The following is an 18788-nucleotide window of genomic DNA, read 5'->3' as shown; positions in this document are numbered from 1 at the left end:
GATTGGGCCAGACTACCTGTTAGTACTGGAGATGAGGGGTTTTGGCTCACTGTAGGGATAAAGACACTAGCAGAAGCAGTTCTGGTGAGTACTTATTGACGTGAGCCGTCCAGGAGGCCACCATTTCCTCCCTAAGACCTGGCCCTGCTCAATGGCCTGTAGGCTCCAGTGGTGGGATGCCTCAGGCCAAACAATCAACCAGGCATGAACACAGACCCACTTATCTGCAGATAGGCTACTTAAAGTCTTCCTGAGCACAGCCCTGCCCACCAGAGGGAAAAGACACAGTTCCACCCACCAGTGGGCAGAAACCAGTCACAACTGGCAGGAAGCCTGCACAAACCTCTTAGATAGCCTCATCCACCAGAGAGCAGACAGGAGAAGCAAGAAGAACTACAATCTTAAAGCCTGTGGAACAGAAACCACAAACACAGAAAGTTATACAAAATGAGACAGCAGAGGAATATGTCCCAGATGAAGGAACAAGATAAAATCCCAGAAGAACAACTAAGTGAAGTGGAGATAGCAAAAACAATTCAGAATGATAGTGAAGATGATCCAAGATCTGGGAAAAAGAATGGGGGGAGGGATAGATTGGGAATTTAGGATCAACATTTACACACTGCTATGGATGGAGGTTGCTCAGTCCTGTCCAACTCTTCATGACCCCATGGACTGCAGCCTACCAGGCTCCTCCATCCATGCAATTTCCCAGGCAAGAGTACTGGAGTGGGTTGCCATTGCCTTCTCCGATAGACGGAGGAGCTTGGTGGGCTACAGTCCACGGGTCGCAAAGAGTCAGACACGACTGAGCGACTTCACTTTCACTTTCTTTCACTATGACCAACCTAGATAGCATATTAAAAAGCAGAGACATCACTTTGCCAACAAAGGTCCGTCTAGTCAAGGCTATGGTTTTTCCAGTGGTCATATATGGATGTGAGAGCTGGACTGTGAAGAGAGCTGAGAGCCGAAGAATTGATGCTTTTGAACTGTGGTGTTGGAGAAGACTCTTGAGAGTCCCTTGGACTGCAAGGAGATCCAACCAGTCCATTCTAAAGGAGATCAGTCCTGGGTGTTCTTTGGAAGGACTGATGCTAAAGCTGAAACTCCAATACTTCAGCCATCTCATGAGAAGAGTTGACTCAATGGAAAATACCCTGATGCTGGGAGGGATTGGGGGCAGGAGGAGAAGGGGACAACAGAGGATGAGATGGCTGGATGGCATCACTGACTCGATGGACATGAGTTTGAGTAGGCTCCAGGAGTTGGTGATGGACAAGGAGGCCCGGTGTGCTACCATTCATGGGGTAGCAAAGAGTCGGACATGACTGAGCGACTGAACTGAACTGACTGATTTAAAATAGATAATCAACAAGGACCTATTGTTTACCACAGGGAACTCTGCTCAAAGTTCTGTAATAACTGAAATGGGATAATAATTTGAAAAATAATAGATACATGTATATGTATAACTCAATCACTTTGCTGTACACCTGAAACTAACACATTTTTAATCAACTATGAAAGTGAAAGTGAAGTCACTCAGTCGTGTCCAACTCTTTGCAACCCCATGGACTGTAGCCTACCAGGCTTCTCCATCCATGGGATTTTCCAGGCAAGGGTACTGGAGTGGGTTGCTATTTCCTTCTCCAGAGGATCTTCCTGACCCAGGAATCGAACCTGGGTTTCTTGCATTGCAGGCAGACGCTTTACCCTCTGAGCCACCAGGGAAGCCCCCCAAAAGGCAAGAATACTGGAGTGGGATACCATTTCCTTCTCCAGGGCATCTTCGCAACCCAGGGATCAAACCTGGGTCTCCTGTATTGGAGGCAGATGCTTTAACCTCTGAGCCACCAGGGAAGCCCTTAATACTCTAATATAAAATAAAAAATTTTTTAAAGAAGTGACTTAAAAAAAATTTTTTTAATATTTTAGTTAACTCAGAATAAAATATTCTTTTTAAACCAAGTACAGATTTCTTTAGCATCAGGATAACTTTAGAATATCTAAATTATTAATAATAATTTATAGAATATGTCTTATATATGGTTAATCATTGTATTAGGTGTCAAAGATAAGACAAAAGACAGCTCTTTTTAAAAGGAGCTTATCATCAGCAATAGGAGGCATTCACCTAAACAAATAAATTCCAAATTGCATTGCAGTATCATAATTGCTATGGCAGAAGTAAACACAGGGTGACAATTAGAGCACTAAGAAGGGAGTGAAGATAGAGACCAAGAAAGGATTCACAGAAGCTTTGCAGGAAAAATGATGATTGAGCTGTATCTCAAGGACACTTTCTAAACAAACAAAATCACATGTGCAAATATTAAAGGCAGGAAAAATTTTTGTGAATTAAAAAAAATCACTTAGAATGGCTGCAGCAAGCAAAAAGTGACAACAGATGTAGCTGGAGAAGTATTCGGAGATCAAATGGTGAAACTAAAAACAACCATAAATGATTAGAATTTTCTTAAGATATAAGGAGCCATTAAATAATTTTGAAGGAACAGGCAAAAAATATGTGCACATATATTTTTTTTAGCTGTTTTGAGATCTGTTTTGTTGTTTTGTTTGTGCGCATGTTTTAGAAAGGCCATTTTCACAACAGTGAGGAGGATGAATTTGAAGATGACCAGATTAGAAGTAATAAGATCAGTTAGGAGGTCACTGGAGTTATTTATTTATTTATTTATTTTTTTGAGGGGGGGGACCTGTTTAGGACGTTAAGTAAGAAGAGGAGGCAGTTGCAGTAGACTGTAGAGTAGACCATTTTGGTTAAGAAGCTTGAACCAGCAGCATAACTCTGGGAATCAACAATGTTTTAAGTGGTAGCTGAACTATGGGAGATATCATCCGGAGAAAGGAAAAGAAAAGTAGAAAACCAGAAGCAAATTTGGGGGACTCTGGTGGTTAGAGGCAGGCAAAAGTGGATAAAGTCTTGAAGGAGATGGAGGAAGAATCATGCGAAACATGAAAGAGAACCAAAAAGAGGTGTCATCTTCAAAAAAAGAGTAGAATACAACTGGGAATAAGAGGGCCCATTCAATTTGGTAATCAAGTCTCTGGTTAACTTTTGTCATAACTATTCCAATAGAATGGTGAGTTGAAGCCAAACTTCAAAGGGTTAAGGAGTTAAATGGAGATGAGAAAGATATAGAAGCATAAACTACTTTTTTTTTTACCAAGAATGTTGGCCATGATAAAAGGACAGTAATAGAGCAGAAGACAGGTTTTTGTTACTTATAAGTCAGAAGAGACAAAAATATATTTGCTGGGAGCCAGCGTGAGGAACTCTGCCCATGGCAAAGGTCATGAGGAAGGAGGCTTCGGCATACACAAAGGTAGGATCGAGTCTCAGGAGACCCCCCTTCCTGAGCATATACCCCCAAAACCAGAGTGCCTACTTTACTGTTTTATGCTCTCACCTATACCTCTGACTTTATGGGGGGCTGACCCCCCACCACCTCTCTCGGAGAAGGAGTTAACTTGCAGCTCCAGTTAATAAAAATTCCTGGGCGTGACAAGAGTGTTTCAACTTACAAACTCCTCTAAAGGTTCTCTAGCCTGCCTGAGCAGGTTCATCCAGCCACATGTGATTGTGTACAGCCTCCCAACCATGAGAGGCACGAGATGCTTTAAACTTTCTAAATACAGACTCTTTTGAGAAGTTACAAAATTATTAGTATAGTATTAGTGGGTTGATTACAAATTATATTGGTGAAGGGTTTTTCATTGTTGAGCCAATATTTGCTGCTAAATCTCCATATTCCCTGCCCTTATAATGAATATAACTAGCATATAGGAGAAATAAGTATTAACCTTTAAGATTAATCGTTAAACCTTAGGCTAAGTAAATTCCTTTCTTGACTGTAACCCACTACACCCTCACCCTATAGGAATGCAACTTTATTTGGAGGCTGGTGCCTGGTTTAAGAAAAAATCACCCCTGGAAAAAATAAGTTTTCTGGTTGACTGACCATTATCAGAAAGGGCCATAAAATGTCAGCAGGCCTCATGGACAGAAGATGATGTAAAACCCCTAAGACCTTTGTATAATTTAATATGAAGCACCTGATTTTGACAAGGGTCAGGTGTGCTGACCCCACGTGACTCTGTATTCATCCCTATGTATAACAAAAAGTATATAAGCAAACCTGAAAATAAAGAAAACAGATCAGTTTCTGGAAAGACTGACTCCCCCGTGTCGTTTCTTTCTTGTTCTCTGTTTTTCTGGCTGAATTCCCATCTGGAGCGTGGGTACTCACCAAGCCTGCTAATTTTGCCTGGGCTTCTAAGATTGGACCGGGGAGGCCTCAGTGCCTCCTCTCCTTCGGGAGAACGGAAAGACACCTGTGGCCTACGTGCAAGCTTCTTGTCTCGAAGCTTTATTGGTATCCCACGTAAACCAAGTTATTCAGCCTCTTTTTCTCCACTAATTTTCCTACTATACTATTCCTTTCTAATCTCTCTTTATACTTTTAATTAAATAGCTTTTTCCTAGGACGCCGATTCCGTCTCCCCTTCGAATTACCCTGGATCCACCGGGGCTGGACCCTGGCATATATTTATACATTGACTTATTTTTAAATGTGATGAAGAGGGTGATGATTCAGGAAACCAAGAAATCCAAAGAGTAAGTTCCTTAAGGAGGTGAGAGTACAAGTAGAAACCCAGCCTTGGTCAGGATTAACACCATGACAGAGAAAAGGAGAGGAAGAAGAGACATGATTGGGAATACACATAGGTTTGGGGGCTAGAAATTAATGTTCCCATGTATAGCCTCTATTTTCTCTGTGAAATCATTATTGAAAGCGATGAGCAAAGCATCTTAAAAAGAGTGCTAAAAGTTTAACATCACTATTGTGACAAACACGGCAAGTCACTAACAAATGAAATGCTGAAGACAATGGCTATATTATGTGGCACAAATCCACACAGATACACAACTATCTTCAAGCTCATCACCAACCTGGGGAAAAGGGAAATAAAAGACAAATAAATTTGACCACCCTTAGTGTCTCAACAGATGACAAAGTTAATCCAAAAGGAATTAATATGTGCTTAGTCACTCAGTTGTGTCTGACTCTTTGCAACCCCATGGACTGTAGCCCACTAGGCTCCTCTGTCCATGGGAATTCTCCAGGCAAAAATACTGGAGTGGGTTGCCATGTCCTCCTCTGGGGGATCTTCCCAACCCAGGGATCAAACCCAGGTCTCCCACATGGCAGGTGGATTCTTTACCATCTGAGCCACAGGGAAGTCCAGAAGGTAAACGTACTGCTTCTTAATGTATTGCCTCTCAGTTCCAAGTTCACGCTTCTTACTCTCTCTGTGAAAATAATCCTGGGCCCTTAAAGTATTTTTTCATTGCTCACTGGCACCATGAGAGGTTTTATCAGGAGAGGCAGAGCCTGGAGAGACACTGTTGGAGGAAAAGATAGGCTGAAGCAGCCTACTTCAGTACAAGGCACTCACAGCCCCCCTGGTAGAGCTGCCCTCACCTTGAACAGTTTGCATAAGTGTCTCCAGGGAGAATCCTCCCCATGGTTACCTTTTCCCTCCCAGCATGTTCCAGAGGGCAGATTTCCAGCAAATTCTGCAGCATAACACTACTTTTCTGCCATCCAATGAGCCACATCTAGGTCCTCTTCAAGAAGTCCCAGTCTTAGCTCTGGGCAGGGTCCCTCTTTCCTGGGTGTTCCCCTAAAGGTAGCACCTTAGTAACTGCTCCTTATAGCTTCTACTACTCCTATCTTCAGTCATTCTTTTAACTTCTTTTTTGAAAATTAATTACTTAGTTTATTTTTGGTTGTTGCATTAGGTCTTCTTTGCTGTGTGCAGGCTTTCTCTAGTGGTGGTGAGTGGGTGGGGACAGCTCTTTGTTACAGTACACAGGCTTCTTATTACAGTAGCTTTTCTGTGGAGCACAGGCTCTAGGCACATGGGCTTCAGTAGTTGTGGGCTTAGTTGCCTCACAGCATGTGGAATCTTCCCAGACTGGGGATCAAACCCATGTTCCCTGCATTGTCAGGCAGATTCTTAATCACTGGACCACCAGGTAAGTCCTCTCTTACCTTCTTATTAGCCAATTCCTCACTACTTTAAGCCCCTGTTACAGTTCATACTTTTTTTCTACAGTAACTGTTTCCTGTTCAAATTGCTGTGTGGTTTCTCTCTCCTGACTGAACGTAGACTGATACAGTAGTCAGGAAATATAATAAAATCAGAAGGAGATAGGTAGCTTAAAACAAACAGAAGTCAGAGATCTGAAGGTCTCTTTGAACTTAAAGACTGCTTTTAGGGAGAGTAAAGGAGTGATAGAACTGAAAGGGTGGGAGCCTGTGGCATAATTTTAGGTGTAGAAAAGAACCCCTCTTCCTACTCCCCAGCACCCTTCACACCTCACTCATAAAGTAGAAACCCACCAACATTTCTTCCCTCTTGAAAAAGTATTATGGGAGATGCCCTTGTCATTTCCTCCACCTGTGAGCACCTGAGTTGTGTCAGCCCACAGCTCTCTGCTTCATGGGGCAGGCGCACTATGTCACTGCTCAAACGTGGCCCTCGTTGGAGAAGCCCATAGGTGTAAGGTTAGCTGAAACATGCTGTGCTGTCTCTGGGTGCACATCTCTCTCCACTACTGTGGGCTCTGAGGTTTACCGCCAGAAGAGAAGGCTCCCACTGCAGCAGCAAATCCCAGCCATGCTTTTCAAGCTAGATTTATCAGCAGCAAGGTGGATCCTAAGCTTCAATTCTCCTTTAAAGTTTTCTACTAATTTTCCAACTAATTGAAAACCAAAAAGAGGGTAATCAGTGTTTTGAAAACCCTAGATTTAGAATTTGAGATTTCTGAAGAATCTATTAGTAGAACATTTGTCCACCATGACAAGGACAGAAAGAGGTCACAGGAGTGGGATGCTAGGGTGGAATGAATGGAGGATCACTGGAATCATAGGTCTCTAAAAACAGCATCTACTGGGTGTTGAACATGATCTCTGCTGAAGTCACCTGAGCCGAAGGTGAGTTTAGGATGGAGAGGAAAAATGTAAGCCAAGTTCTAAGTATCTTGATGAATGCAAGGGAGCAACCAGGACTTGATGGTGACAATGAAGAGAAGGGAAAAGGTTGGCAGAGCTGGTAACACCTGGGCCTTGAAGGAAGACTTGTTATAGGAAGGTGAAGCAATAATGTTTGGAAGCCACAAATGGAGAAGTAGGCCATGTCGTACCTGATCCTGGCCTTTAGATTCTTTGAGTTTGGGCCAATAAATATCCTTCAACAAAGGAAGCCTAAGGATAAACAAGAATCTCAGGAAGAAAGCTAGGCTTTACTTAAGGAAACAAATAAAATGTTTTGAGAAGACAGTATAAATATACAACCACGCCTGATCTAGAGAGCTTAATGAAAAGGGAGGTTCAAAGGGTGGAAACCAAAGAATAAAAGCCAAAAAGTGTCAAAGAACAAGCCGTCTCATCCCATGCCATCGGGACTGTTGGTTTTCCAGTAAGTTGGATACAATGGGAAATGATAAAAAAAAAAAAAAGATTCATACATACCATAAACATTTTATATAACTTAAAACATAAATGTACACACATGTGCCAATCTTTTGATGTAAGGCCAAGGCCTGTTCTCTGCATATGGATCTGCTGATTGGAGTTATGTGTCTTCTGTGTTACATAAACCACATCCTCTGTCTATGATTTCCAATTTTGCTTTCTTCAAAGTGGACAGGAAACCTAAAGACACTTGGAAAATAATCTGAATGCAGACAGAGCCCATCTAGGTTTTTTAAGTCCTTCCACATCCTTTTAACCTTGTTCTACCTTTACCTAGTCCAAAGCAGAGCTTTCGTAGCTAACCTTTGAGTCATTCCAAAGCTGAGTTTTTATGGAAAAAAAAAAAAAAGTCTTTCTTGCATTTGATCAATTTATTTAAATGAGAAGGAGAGCTGGCTAAACAAATTTGAGGATGAACAGCACAACTGGCCATTGGAAAGACGACAGTCTTACTGGTGGGAGCAGGAAAGCATGGGCAACCTAAAGAGAAACTCTTGGCTGAAGAAGACACCTGCATGCAGCAACCCATGGGGTTAAATCAAGAACATGGTACCAGTTACTTCAACAAGCCAGTCAAGAGGAGACCAATACTGCACAAGTGACAAGACTGACCACATTTTGGGGTAAACGCAAGGATATCAGGGATATGAAGTATTATTAAATGGCTTCAAGTTTCCAAACAAAGAGCTGGCGTGAAGAGCTAACATAAAGATTGTTTTGTTGTTCCCCATTTACTTTTTCCTCAGTCCCTTAATGCCTATGGTTTTCCCCATTTTAAAGAAGAGAAAACAACATTAAGGAACAAGGTAGAAGAATAGTAAAAAAACTAGAGAAGGGCTCTGAAGCTCCGGAGCCACTTCTGGGCCCCACGCTAGTTCCAATGAACTCCTGTTCTTTTAGCATTGACAACTGTAAATTCCTAAGTTTAGCCTCTTTCACTACTTACATCTTTTCTACTGAGTTTTCCACCAGTTAACTAGGAACCAATACTCATACTCATTCTCTCGTTCTTCCCACTGGTTTTTTAGGAACATTACTCACTGGAACATTACTTTCTGTAACTATACAGAAAGGCAAGGATAACAAAACCAACAAAATCAGAAGTAAATATACTTTCAAGAAATGAAGTAACAATATCAACTCTCATAGGGCTAGGCCTACCCTTGTCCTAACATGATCAATGATTTCCTTCTTACATTTTTCAATTTGGGGTGTCCCTTTCATGTCCCACACAATTACTCCATGTTCCTCAGTGAAGAGGCCCCAGATTGGGAAGTCTCTTACCTACTATTCTCCATCAGTAAATATTACGAGCAGGAGAATATTGGGTGCTAATAAAAATGGCCATTTATAGATTAGCCACCATTTACTGAGCACTTACTATGTTTAATCAATACGTTAAGTGTGCCTTGGGTTTCTGACATCATCTTGTTTAATCTTCTCTGAGGTGATGTTATAACCATTATCATCATCATCCCATTTCACAGAGAAATTGACAAAATTATAAGGATTAAGTATGATGCTCAAGGTCACTCAGCAAGTAAATAGCAGAGCCAGGATTTGAATCTAGATAAGAGCCCAGGCCCTAAGATCCAGTTAAACTGCAATACCACAATGCTCCCTTCCCAGACATCCAGCTTCAAGTGGAATTCATTTAAAACTTAGGAGAATTACCTTTTGATATATACAATTTCACTGGTTCCTTTGCCCTAACAATGAGTCCCAGCCATGCACCACAGGAAAAATTGGTTTAGGGCATTCATTTGGATTATTCTAAAGTGATGTTTACCTGATTAAGACAACAACGCTATTTGAAATGGGGTGAGACCCAACTATCATGAAAGTGATTCCCACTCAATACTTTTTACAATCCTTCCCCTTGAGCAAACACAAAACCTTCGTAACAAAGTGGAGGGTCAGTGAAAGAGAGACATGTAGCAGGGTTGGAAAATTACATAATCCAAACTTACCTTTTTGGTACACTTCTTGACAGTGTTGATTAATTCTTGTATTACCAGATCTACACTCTTCAAGGAAGGCCCCTTCAGCTTTACAATTTGTTTTTTGACTATTGCTTCAAATGCCATATCTGGAGTAAACAACCCTGTCCTGGATATAGGAAAGAAAATAGCATGTTAGATATTTTAAATTGAATGATAATCAGTACTCTTTTAACAATGTTTTAATTGGCATGCTACTTAAACTAAGCATGAAAAATCCTCATTTAAAAGGTACATAGTGATTAATTCTATTCACAGAATCATTTGTAATATCTTTAATACATTCTATAGATGATTAACACTACCTACAAACAGTTTCCCAAATGTTTTCAAGGCCCATAATGTGACCTTCAATATTTAACTGTCATTTGTCTCATCTCACTCTTTCACAGCAGGACCAAGGAATGACACAATAGAAGTGGTGTCCTAAATGTACATTTCTGTTTCTAAAGTATTCCAAAAACAATTCCTTCTTGTCCTTCATGGAGTAGGAAATGATCTTCATATTTTGAACACTGAAACGTAGCATTCCTGAACTATATAACATATTCTTTCCAGGAGAGCTGTATTATACTAAGTTCAGAGGTTCCCAGTTTGAGATCCTGGGGTGCTGGGGAGAAAAAAGACAGTTAAGTGGAACTAGCTTACGACCCTGAATGCCTAAATTGTGAATTTACAAAAATAACAAATGATAACCAAGGTAACAAGAATCTTTTTCATCTAGCTGGAATCAATTCAAACTGGTGTCACAACAGGGCTTTTCTAACGCTGTGCAGAAGCTCAGGAAAGCCAGGTCTATGCATGTGTGTGTGTGTTTCACAAAAAATGAAAAATGATTACTCACATCTAAACAAAAGGACAGTGGAAAAAATCTACTGTAAAAGGGATCTTGAACACTGACAAACACTATGCTTACAGATATGCAGGCTCCAGACACTGGTGGATGATCTCCCCATCCTAGACTCTCCTTCCTTCCCCTTATTTGATTACCCTCTCTTCCTTCAACACTCAATTTTATGGTATCTCTTTGGAGAGTTTCCTCTACATTTTCCTTTTAGCAGCCTTATTCTGTGTCTCTCATTTGCTTAGCACTTTGTGCCCTCCTCCATTTCTAATTGCACTGTAGTAGTCATACTATGGAGAAGGCAATGGCACCCCACTCCAGTACTCTTGCCTGGAGAATCCCATGGATGGAGGAGCCTGGAAGGCTGCAGTCCATGGGGTCGCGAAGAGTCGGACACGACTGAGCAACTTCACTTTCACTTTTCACTTTCATGCATTGGAGAAGGAAATGGCCACCCACTCCAGTGTTCTTGCCTGGAGAATCCCAGGGACGGGGGAGCCTGATGGGCTGCAGTCTATGGGGTTGCACAGAGTCAGACACGACTGAAGCGACTTAGCAGCAGCAGCAGCAGCAGCAGTCATACTATACTATTAATTGTAATGTCTCCACTTTGGATACAGAATAAAATACACGTTGTTTGAAGTGAAAGTGAAGTCGCTCAGTCGTGTCCGACTCTTTGCTACCCCATGGACTGTAGCGCACCAGGCTCCTCCGTCCATGGGATTCTCCAGGCAAGAATACTGGAGTGGGTTGCCATTTCCTTCTCCAAACTACTTCTCCAGACTACATGTTGTTTAGTCTGACATTAAAACTGTTCCTCTGTCTGTCACTAATCTTCCTTGCGGTTCTTTTCCTCCTTCCTCTCATGCACATGAGGTTTCAGCCAAACCAGACCATTTGCCTTTCCACAAACATATTCATGCTAATATTTTATGCTTTTTCCTTCATCTAAGATGTTCATTTCACTTTTCCCACAATTTCAGCCTGTCCAAATCCCACCTGTGCTTCAAACCAAGATCAAAAGCAGCCACTTCCTGCAGCTCGCCTTCTACAGCCCTGCCACTGACTTGGTCTTCCTTCTCTGAACCCCAGCATCTTATTTTGCACTACAGTGACCTGAGCACATATTTTGGTCCTATGACTATCCTAGTAAGAAGAGTCATTAGAGCATTTATCTTTGTTTTCTCCACAAGGAGGGATCCCTTGCTCATCATTGGCACTCAGTGTTAGCAGAACAAAGAAGGACCATCAAATCCTCACTGAGCAAAGGTGGTTTCTGTTATTCAAATATCTAATAGAATCAGTTGAGAACAAAACATTTTTAATTAAGTGTATTTAAAAGCCTAAATAATTGCACTATTAACATGTGTTATACTCAGGACATTGTGCACTTATCATTTTGTGTGTGCGTGCATGCGTTTTAGTCGCTAAGTCGTGTCCAACTCTTTTGCAATCCCATGGACTGTAGCCTGCCAGGCTCCTCTGTCCATGCGAATCTCCAGGCAAGAATACTGGAGTGGGTTACCATTTCATTCTCCAGGGGATCTTCCCCACCCATGGATCAAACCCGCAGCTCCTGCATTGCAGGTGGACTCTTTACCACTGAGTCACCAACCAGCTTATAGGCAAATTAACTCCAGAATAATAGTAACAGTCAAGCTCTTCTGTGGGTGGACATATAAATCAGAAATCTATAATCCTGAATTACTGAATTTTTGCAGTTACATTCAATAAAAACATAATCAGTAAAAACTTTTAAAAGTCAAATAAAAACACTGCATTTAGTTAAGCAAAAATACTTTTTTGATCCCTCTCCCAAAACATAATTTGGTTCTACTGCATTTATCAGACTAATACGTGTGAATTCTAGCTCTGTCCAGCTAAAGAGAAAGACAGAGTTTCTATACCAAATGTCTTCTGGAGTTGAAGGAGAGGGAAGAGAATTAATAGGGAACTTAGAAATCCTGTTGATGGTTAAGAAAAACACATTGGATGTGGTTAGAGATGTTTTCTCCTTTTCACTTTATGAATGCATATTTACCCATATTATTTGAGACTTGTAGAGTAGACTTTCCAAATTTCATAAGGATAAATTCAAATGTCATAACTCCTTTGGAAAATCACCAATCACAGTCACACTCAGTGTCAAGTTTTGCTCTCTCAGCTTCTGTTCCCCAAATAGTCTCAAGCTAGCCCTGAGGCAGAAGCTGAGACACAACCGACCGATAGACTGGGGACCCCCTCCTTCATGTAAGATCATCATGAAGTAGGCAACCTAAGTCTTCTGACCTTGAATCAATTTAGCATATGCTCCATTACATTGTATTTAGCCCTCTAAACACAAACTCACAAAATGTGCTTTAAATTCATTTATTTTCTTATCCCAGTTCTTTAATGAAAATAACCTTATATGAGGGGGAATTCAGGCACAAGTTCTCCTCCCAACCACCTCTCTGCTCTCCTTCTTTATTTCTAACTCCAGTTCAAATGCAGGGCTCCCTGCTCCATGAACACATGCTGCTCTTTGCCACCTCCGTGCCTTTGCTCACACCACTCCCTCCACTCTAAGCCCCTTCTCATCTCCTCCAGCCTCAACAGTCTCTCATCTCTTACATCTTTTTGCATCACCATCTACCCCATACACACACACATTCACATTTATACACAAAGACACCTTTCCTTATTGAAATCACTCTTGTTCTCAAAACTGGCAAGGTTTGACTCTAAAATAACCACCTTCATTAACCTTCCCCAATCTTGCTCCATAAATCCAGTCAAAATTAATCCATCTAGTCTTGGTGTAAGTGATGATCACTTATGAGCAAGTCTGGCCTTTGCCTCTGAAATATACAGCCCCAGAGAACAAGGTCTTATTCATCAGTAAATCCCCAATTGTCGAGAGCATGGTGCTGTGAGTGCAGACAGGGTTTTTGATTTTTCAGTGGAAAAGACAATATGACAATACTAGAAATTATCACTGAACTCAAGCAAGAATTTCATATTTTTTATTTCTTACTCCCACCTCTACATTCTACTCTGCTCAGATGATGAAAAGGCTACTTCACTAGCCATTTATAAACACTAATTTTTTTATTAGCTTGAACTGAAGACAAGGAAAACGTGAAGCACTTGCCTGATACCATGTATGTTTTTGATTGCATAGCTTATTTCTCTTCGCAATTCTTTCTCATTGAACTCCATCTGCGGAAGCAAAATGAGCCACAGTTATGACACTCAATTCCTCTGAATAATAATATTGTTGAATATTTTAAAATGAGAATAACTTGACTCTATTATTAATAAATGGATACTCATGTCTTTCCTAACCTAAATCCAGATGGTCAAGACATCTGTTTATATAAAGTTCAAGGCAACACAGAATGTTAGGGATTTCTGGGAGTTTTAGTGCAGCAGATTTTAACTCTTTTATAGATAAGGAATGCTACACATAAAGGATGTCTTCTGTACATAAATCTGGCCATTCATTTGAAATATATAATTCTTCATTCTTTTGCTGAATGTAGTAAATATATTCACAGACAAATGCATACATAAGTGTCACCTGATGTACAACAGTAGTCCAGCTTTGTTGAGAATTAACAATGGCTGTCTCTTCTCCCTGGCCATGTTAAGCACCTGAGTTCAAAATTTATTTAAAAGAGGAAATTAATAATATTTTGCCAATCCTACACAGGATAGATTACTGTATTAAAATTTCCCAGAATTTCTAGGTACCTTAAATTTATTGAAAGTAGGATTAAAGTGTCATAGAGCTTAGATCTGAAAGGGATATCAAGAGAACATTTGGGTCAGCCCCTAACTTTTGAGATTTGGCCTCTCCAACCTCATTGCCTGTCCATTTCCCAGCCCCTCCCCCTCCCCCCGGCACCCACCACTTTATGCCACAGAACTTTGAACAGCTTTAGTTCCACACCTCAGCCTTTACCACTCCTCCCTTTCTGTCTGGAACAATCTCTTCCTCAGCCCCACCTCACCTATTCCTGCTTAACTAGCTGCTCAGCCTTCTTAGCTCAGAAACCAAGTTCCCTTACACAGTCAGGCTGGGATTCATTTCCATGGACTGTGTTTCCATAACACCCTGTGCTGAAGTTTATCACTTTTCTTAACACATATTAATAAACTGTCTATTTACCCATCTGCCTCCCACACCAAGATGTAAGTACATGCCTCTGTATGTGAGACAAGTAACATAGTCCCTAAAACTACCTCGCTGCCTATGGGGCATTTCAACCTTAACATCTCTGAAACAAAACTCTTGGTTCATACCTCCACATTGAACTTTTTCTCAGTTTCCTCATCTGATGGACACTAACATTTGCTCAGTTGTGTAAGTCAAAATCTTGGGAGTCATCTTGAATCTTCTCTTTTTTGCATTTTCCATAACAATCCAAGCCTCATTGACCCTTTCTTCAAAATCATGAATCCATCCACTTCTCTCAAGCCTCTCTGTTGAGGCATTTCTACTATAAAGCTAAATAAGTTTAAGTTTCAGAACTTCTCTCTTGCATAAATTCCTTACAAGACCCTGTGCCTGTGTGTTTATAATTTTGCATTATTCAAGAGGGGTCCCCAAATTGTATAGGCTTCAAGTCCCCCACAAAGTGGATTCACCTCTGCTTCGGCCCTACTGTTTAAGCCATCTTGTCTCCTTCAATCTTTACAATCCAACCCAGACAGTGGTCTTTTAAAATCACCAATCAAATCAGGTCACACTTTTTCTTAAAACTCTCCCCAGACTTCCCATTGTTAAATGTAAGCACTTTATCACAACCTAGAAAGCTCTGCATAAACTGGGCACTTCCTTTCTCTGAATTCATTTTCTCCCCGCTCCCCTTCATCAGCTCTGCACCAGCCTCAGTTGTTCCTCACTTGCTACACAGGTGCTTGCTTTAGGGCCTTGTCCTTGGCATCTTGCCTTAAACAACCTTCTTCCTCCAGATCCTTATAGCTGACCTCTTCATGCCATTCTGGTCAGGCTTTAAGGGCCCCATAGTCTGAGAGACCTTGCCTGAACATTCCATCAAAAGTGGCTAATCTAATTCCATTCTCTCTCATATTTCATTATGTAATAATACTTGACTTTTTTTTTTTTTTTTTTACTTTGTCTATTCATCAATTTTCTGTCTTTTGCCACCAGACAGTATCTCTGTCTTGATCCCTGGCACCTAAGATCACTGGTACACAGTAGATGCTCAAGAAACATTTGTAAATGAATTAGACAACAAATAAGCATCACAGGAACCTGTTAGTAGTTGTTGAATTATTGAAATATCATTAGATTCCATTAAATAAAATAAGAATCATCAGTAAGAAAATAACTTCCCTCCTGAATTTCACTACCTGAGTATGGAGGTTTTTGTCTAAAGAATTATTTTAGTCCCATACCATTCACATAACATTTTATGAACAGTTATGTAGAACAGAAAATAGAAATGAAATGAAACAAAAAGAAAGAATAACACTTGGTACAAACCTTTACTATCTCAAAAGGAAAGCGTTCATGGAATATACGATTGATTTTAGCACCCCCTGAGAGCTCCAGAGTGTCTACTTGATCCCCTGACCCTTCAATTCTCTTCTCAAAATCCACAGCAAATTGTTGAACCATCCTGTAATTGCAAAAGAGAAATAAATTCAAGTTAAAGTTACAAGGCTTCGCATTTTTCATCTGAATTTGCTATGGTTATCCCTCAGAACTCTTTTCCTGGTGTTCTTAGTGTCACCTACTGGCAGAATTAAAAATGCACTCTAGTCAGTGCTCAAAATGTAACTATATGAAATACACATTATCAAGATTTATTTCAGACATCTAATTTAAAATATATACTTTAAATATCTGCATCATTAAATAAACTTTCTGCCATTTAGCTGCAACTATAAAACAGCATTTTAAAATACTTAAATTAGAAATACACTACCATGTGTAAAATTGATAGCTAGTAGGAGGCTGCTGTATAACACAGGGAGCCCAGCCCAGCACTCTGCGACAACCTAGAGGGGTTGGATAGAGGGTGGGGTGGAAGGAGGTTCAAGAGAGAGAGAGCATATGTATATACTTATGGCTATTTTATGTTGTTTTATGCAGAAACCAACATAACATTGTAAAGCAATTATCCTCCAATTAAATTTTTAAAAAATCATCTAAGCAATAAAACTTCATATAAAATAGTTAAATGAGCCAGGACTCCTGTGACATCACTATCACCTAGTGTTCCAACTGCTCCAGTAGAGTGCTCTCATACTTTATGAGCTACTCTCTTCCCTGACCTCAGCATCACAGACCTCATTCTGCCAGAACAATGCAAATTTCTGGCCCTCCACCCTTGCCCCTCTGCAACTAGCTCTAGCCTTGTTTTTCAATGACTCCCTAGAATTCAATAAAATGAAAGCTCCTGACCCCATCACCTAAGATTCTCCAGGGTCTGTCCCTGGACGCCTCATCTCTTACAACTCATCCCTACTCACCTTCCAAACCAACTAAAAAGAAGCTATTTAGAGGTCCCCATGAGTACCATGTCTCTCTGCTTTACACTCATTTTCCTTTCTGCTCTGCCTTATGCTTCTTTGTCTGGCTAATTATTATCAGTCCTTCAAGACTCAGTTTAAGCATTAGTTTTTTCAGGAAGCTTTCCATGATCCACAACTCTATCCACCACCACCACTCACTGCCACCCAGATGAAGGAACCCTTCTCAGCTTCCTCAGAATATTTTCAGCAGAGCATGTAGCAGAGGGCATCACCATCACTCATCTATCAGTCTTTCTCCTAAGGGCATGGACCATGCATATGATTTATTATCCCCTGCTTGGCATATGAGAGGTACTCAGCAAGTTCAATGAAGGAATGAATTACCTCAAGGCAGTTGGTAAAAAACAAAGCAAAAAAATATGTTATACAGAAAAAATGACTAGTGGTATTTATGACTAGTAGGTTTAGAAAGTCTCAATTTTGACACACTGAAACTATTTTTAAATTCAAAATCTACTAGATTGAGAAAAAATTCAAACCACCTAAAATCTGAATCTTTTATTCTCTTTCATTAAAATTATGGATGAAGTAAAAGGAACTTCAAATATTTAGGCCTAAAAATCTAGAATATAACTGGATATAGCTATGTTCATGTACATGCTACTATTAATCTAATTTTAAACACCTGGAAAGGTATGAAACATTGGGAAACCCCTGAAAATTCACCTCCAGCTACTCCATTCCCATACCCTACACCCCAGCCACCTGGCCCACTGGAACAAGCTGTACCGAAGTTCACGCTATTCTCTTGACTTCCTTCTTCCACCCGACAAACGCCTCCCATACTTCAGGGTCTCATTCAAGTGAGTTCACACCCTTCCTAGCATGTATCTGCTCTTTATCTGATCTCCCTTAACATTTAATACTTACCAGAAATGTAGCATTTATCAGATTTTAACAGTTAGTTGTTATATATCTGTTTCTGCTGCTCTACTGTGGTTTCTTCTTGTGGGTTAAAAATCTTATTCATTTTTGAATCCTCAGTAGATAGCACAGAGCCAGACATCAAATAGAGTACAGAGATGTCAGCAAGGCAAGAGAAAGTAATGAAGAAAGGAAGGGAGGGAGAGAGGCAGGAAGGAAAGAAGGAGGTGAATCAGCTCCCTACAAGGGAGGAATCTAACTGTGGAAAATTGTAATGAGTCCAATGGAATCACAGAGGCAAGACCTAGTCTTTACAAAGACAACAGTTTCAGTTGAATGTTAAGATGATGACCCAGGACCTAAACAGAAATAGCTTTCCTTTCTCTGTAACTCGAAGACTTTTAATAGGAGCTTAACCAAAGCCAAGAAGAAAAAGAAAAGATAAACTATGAGAGAGTTGAATCCAAAAAAAAAATTTTTCCTCTGTATGATCTTACTGTTTTTTACATGGAGGAATATAAGATAATGCATTGAATATGTTACATAAATAATTTGAACATTTAGAAATCCTCCTACAAATAAAAGGAATTATGTTGTGCATTTTAAAAGCCACATTAGGGGTGTTTGATTACAAGACTGCAGAGAGAAAGGGGCCATAGGAAGTGGCAAGCATCATCTTTAGAGATGGACTTCAGATATCCAGGAATGTAAGCTGGTCAATGGGGGTCTTCAGGTGGAGAGAGACCTGGGGCAATTTGAAGCACAGCGATAAAAGGATAGATGAGGCTGAAAGGAGCTGAAAGAAGGAATGAGGGTAAAAGACATAAGGGGATGGCAATTCTCCAACAACTCTGCTATCCTAACCCAAGAACTCTCAGGGATAAATCTAATAACCCAAGGATAAGAAGAAAAGATCTTGAAGGAGTAAAAAGACACTTGGCAGTTTTCACATTTATGTATTTA

General features: G+C 40.4%; 1 protein-coding gene across 5 annotated transcripts in view; it reads right to left on the bottom strand.

Annotated features, from left to right (window-relative positions):
* Window positions 1–18788, bottom strand: part of DNM3 (dynamin 3) — a 634763-nt gene that overhangs the window by 362570 nt on the left and 253405 nt on the right. For all 5 annotated transcript variants that reach the window (XM_068986589.1, XM_068986590.1, XM_068986588.1 and 2 more), the window contains exons 8-10: window positions 15907–16042; window positions 13546–13613; window positions 9539–9677 (exon numbers count right to left, since the gene is read on the bottom strand). In XM_068986589.1, coding sequence (XP_068842690.1) covers window positions 9539–9677; window positions 13546–13613; window positions 15907–16042 — 343 coding nt within the window. The remainder of the gene's footprint in view (window positions 1–9538; window positions 9678–13545; window positions 13614–15906; window positions 16043–18788) is intronic.

This window comes from Capricornis sumatraensis, chromosome 14, assembly GCF_032405125.1.
Source record: "Capricornis sumatraensis isolate serow.1 chromosome 14, serow.2, whole genome shotgun sequence".
NCBI lineage: Eukaryota > Metazoa > Chordata > Mammalia > Artiodactyla > Bovidae > Capricornis > Capricornis sumatraensis.
This window is presented reverse-complemented; position numbering and strand designations above follow the sequence as displayed.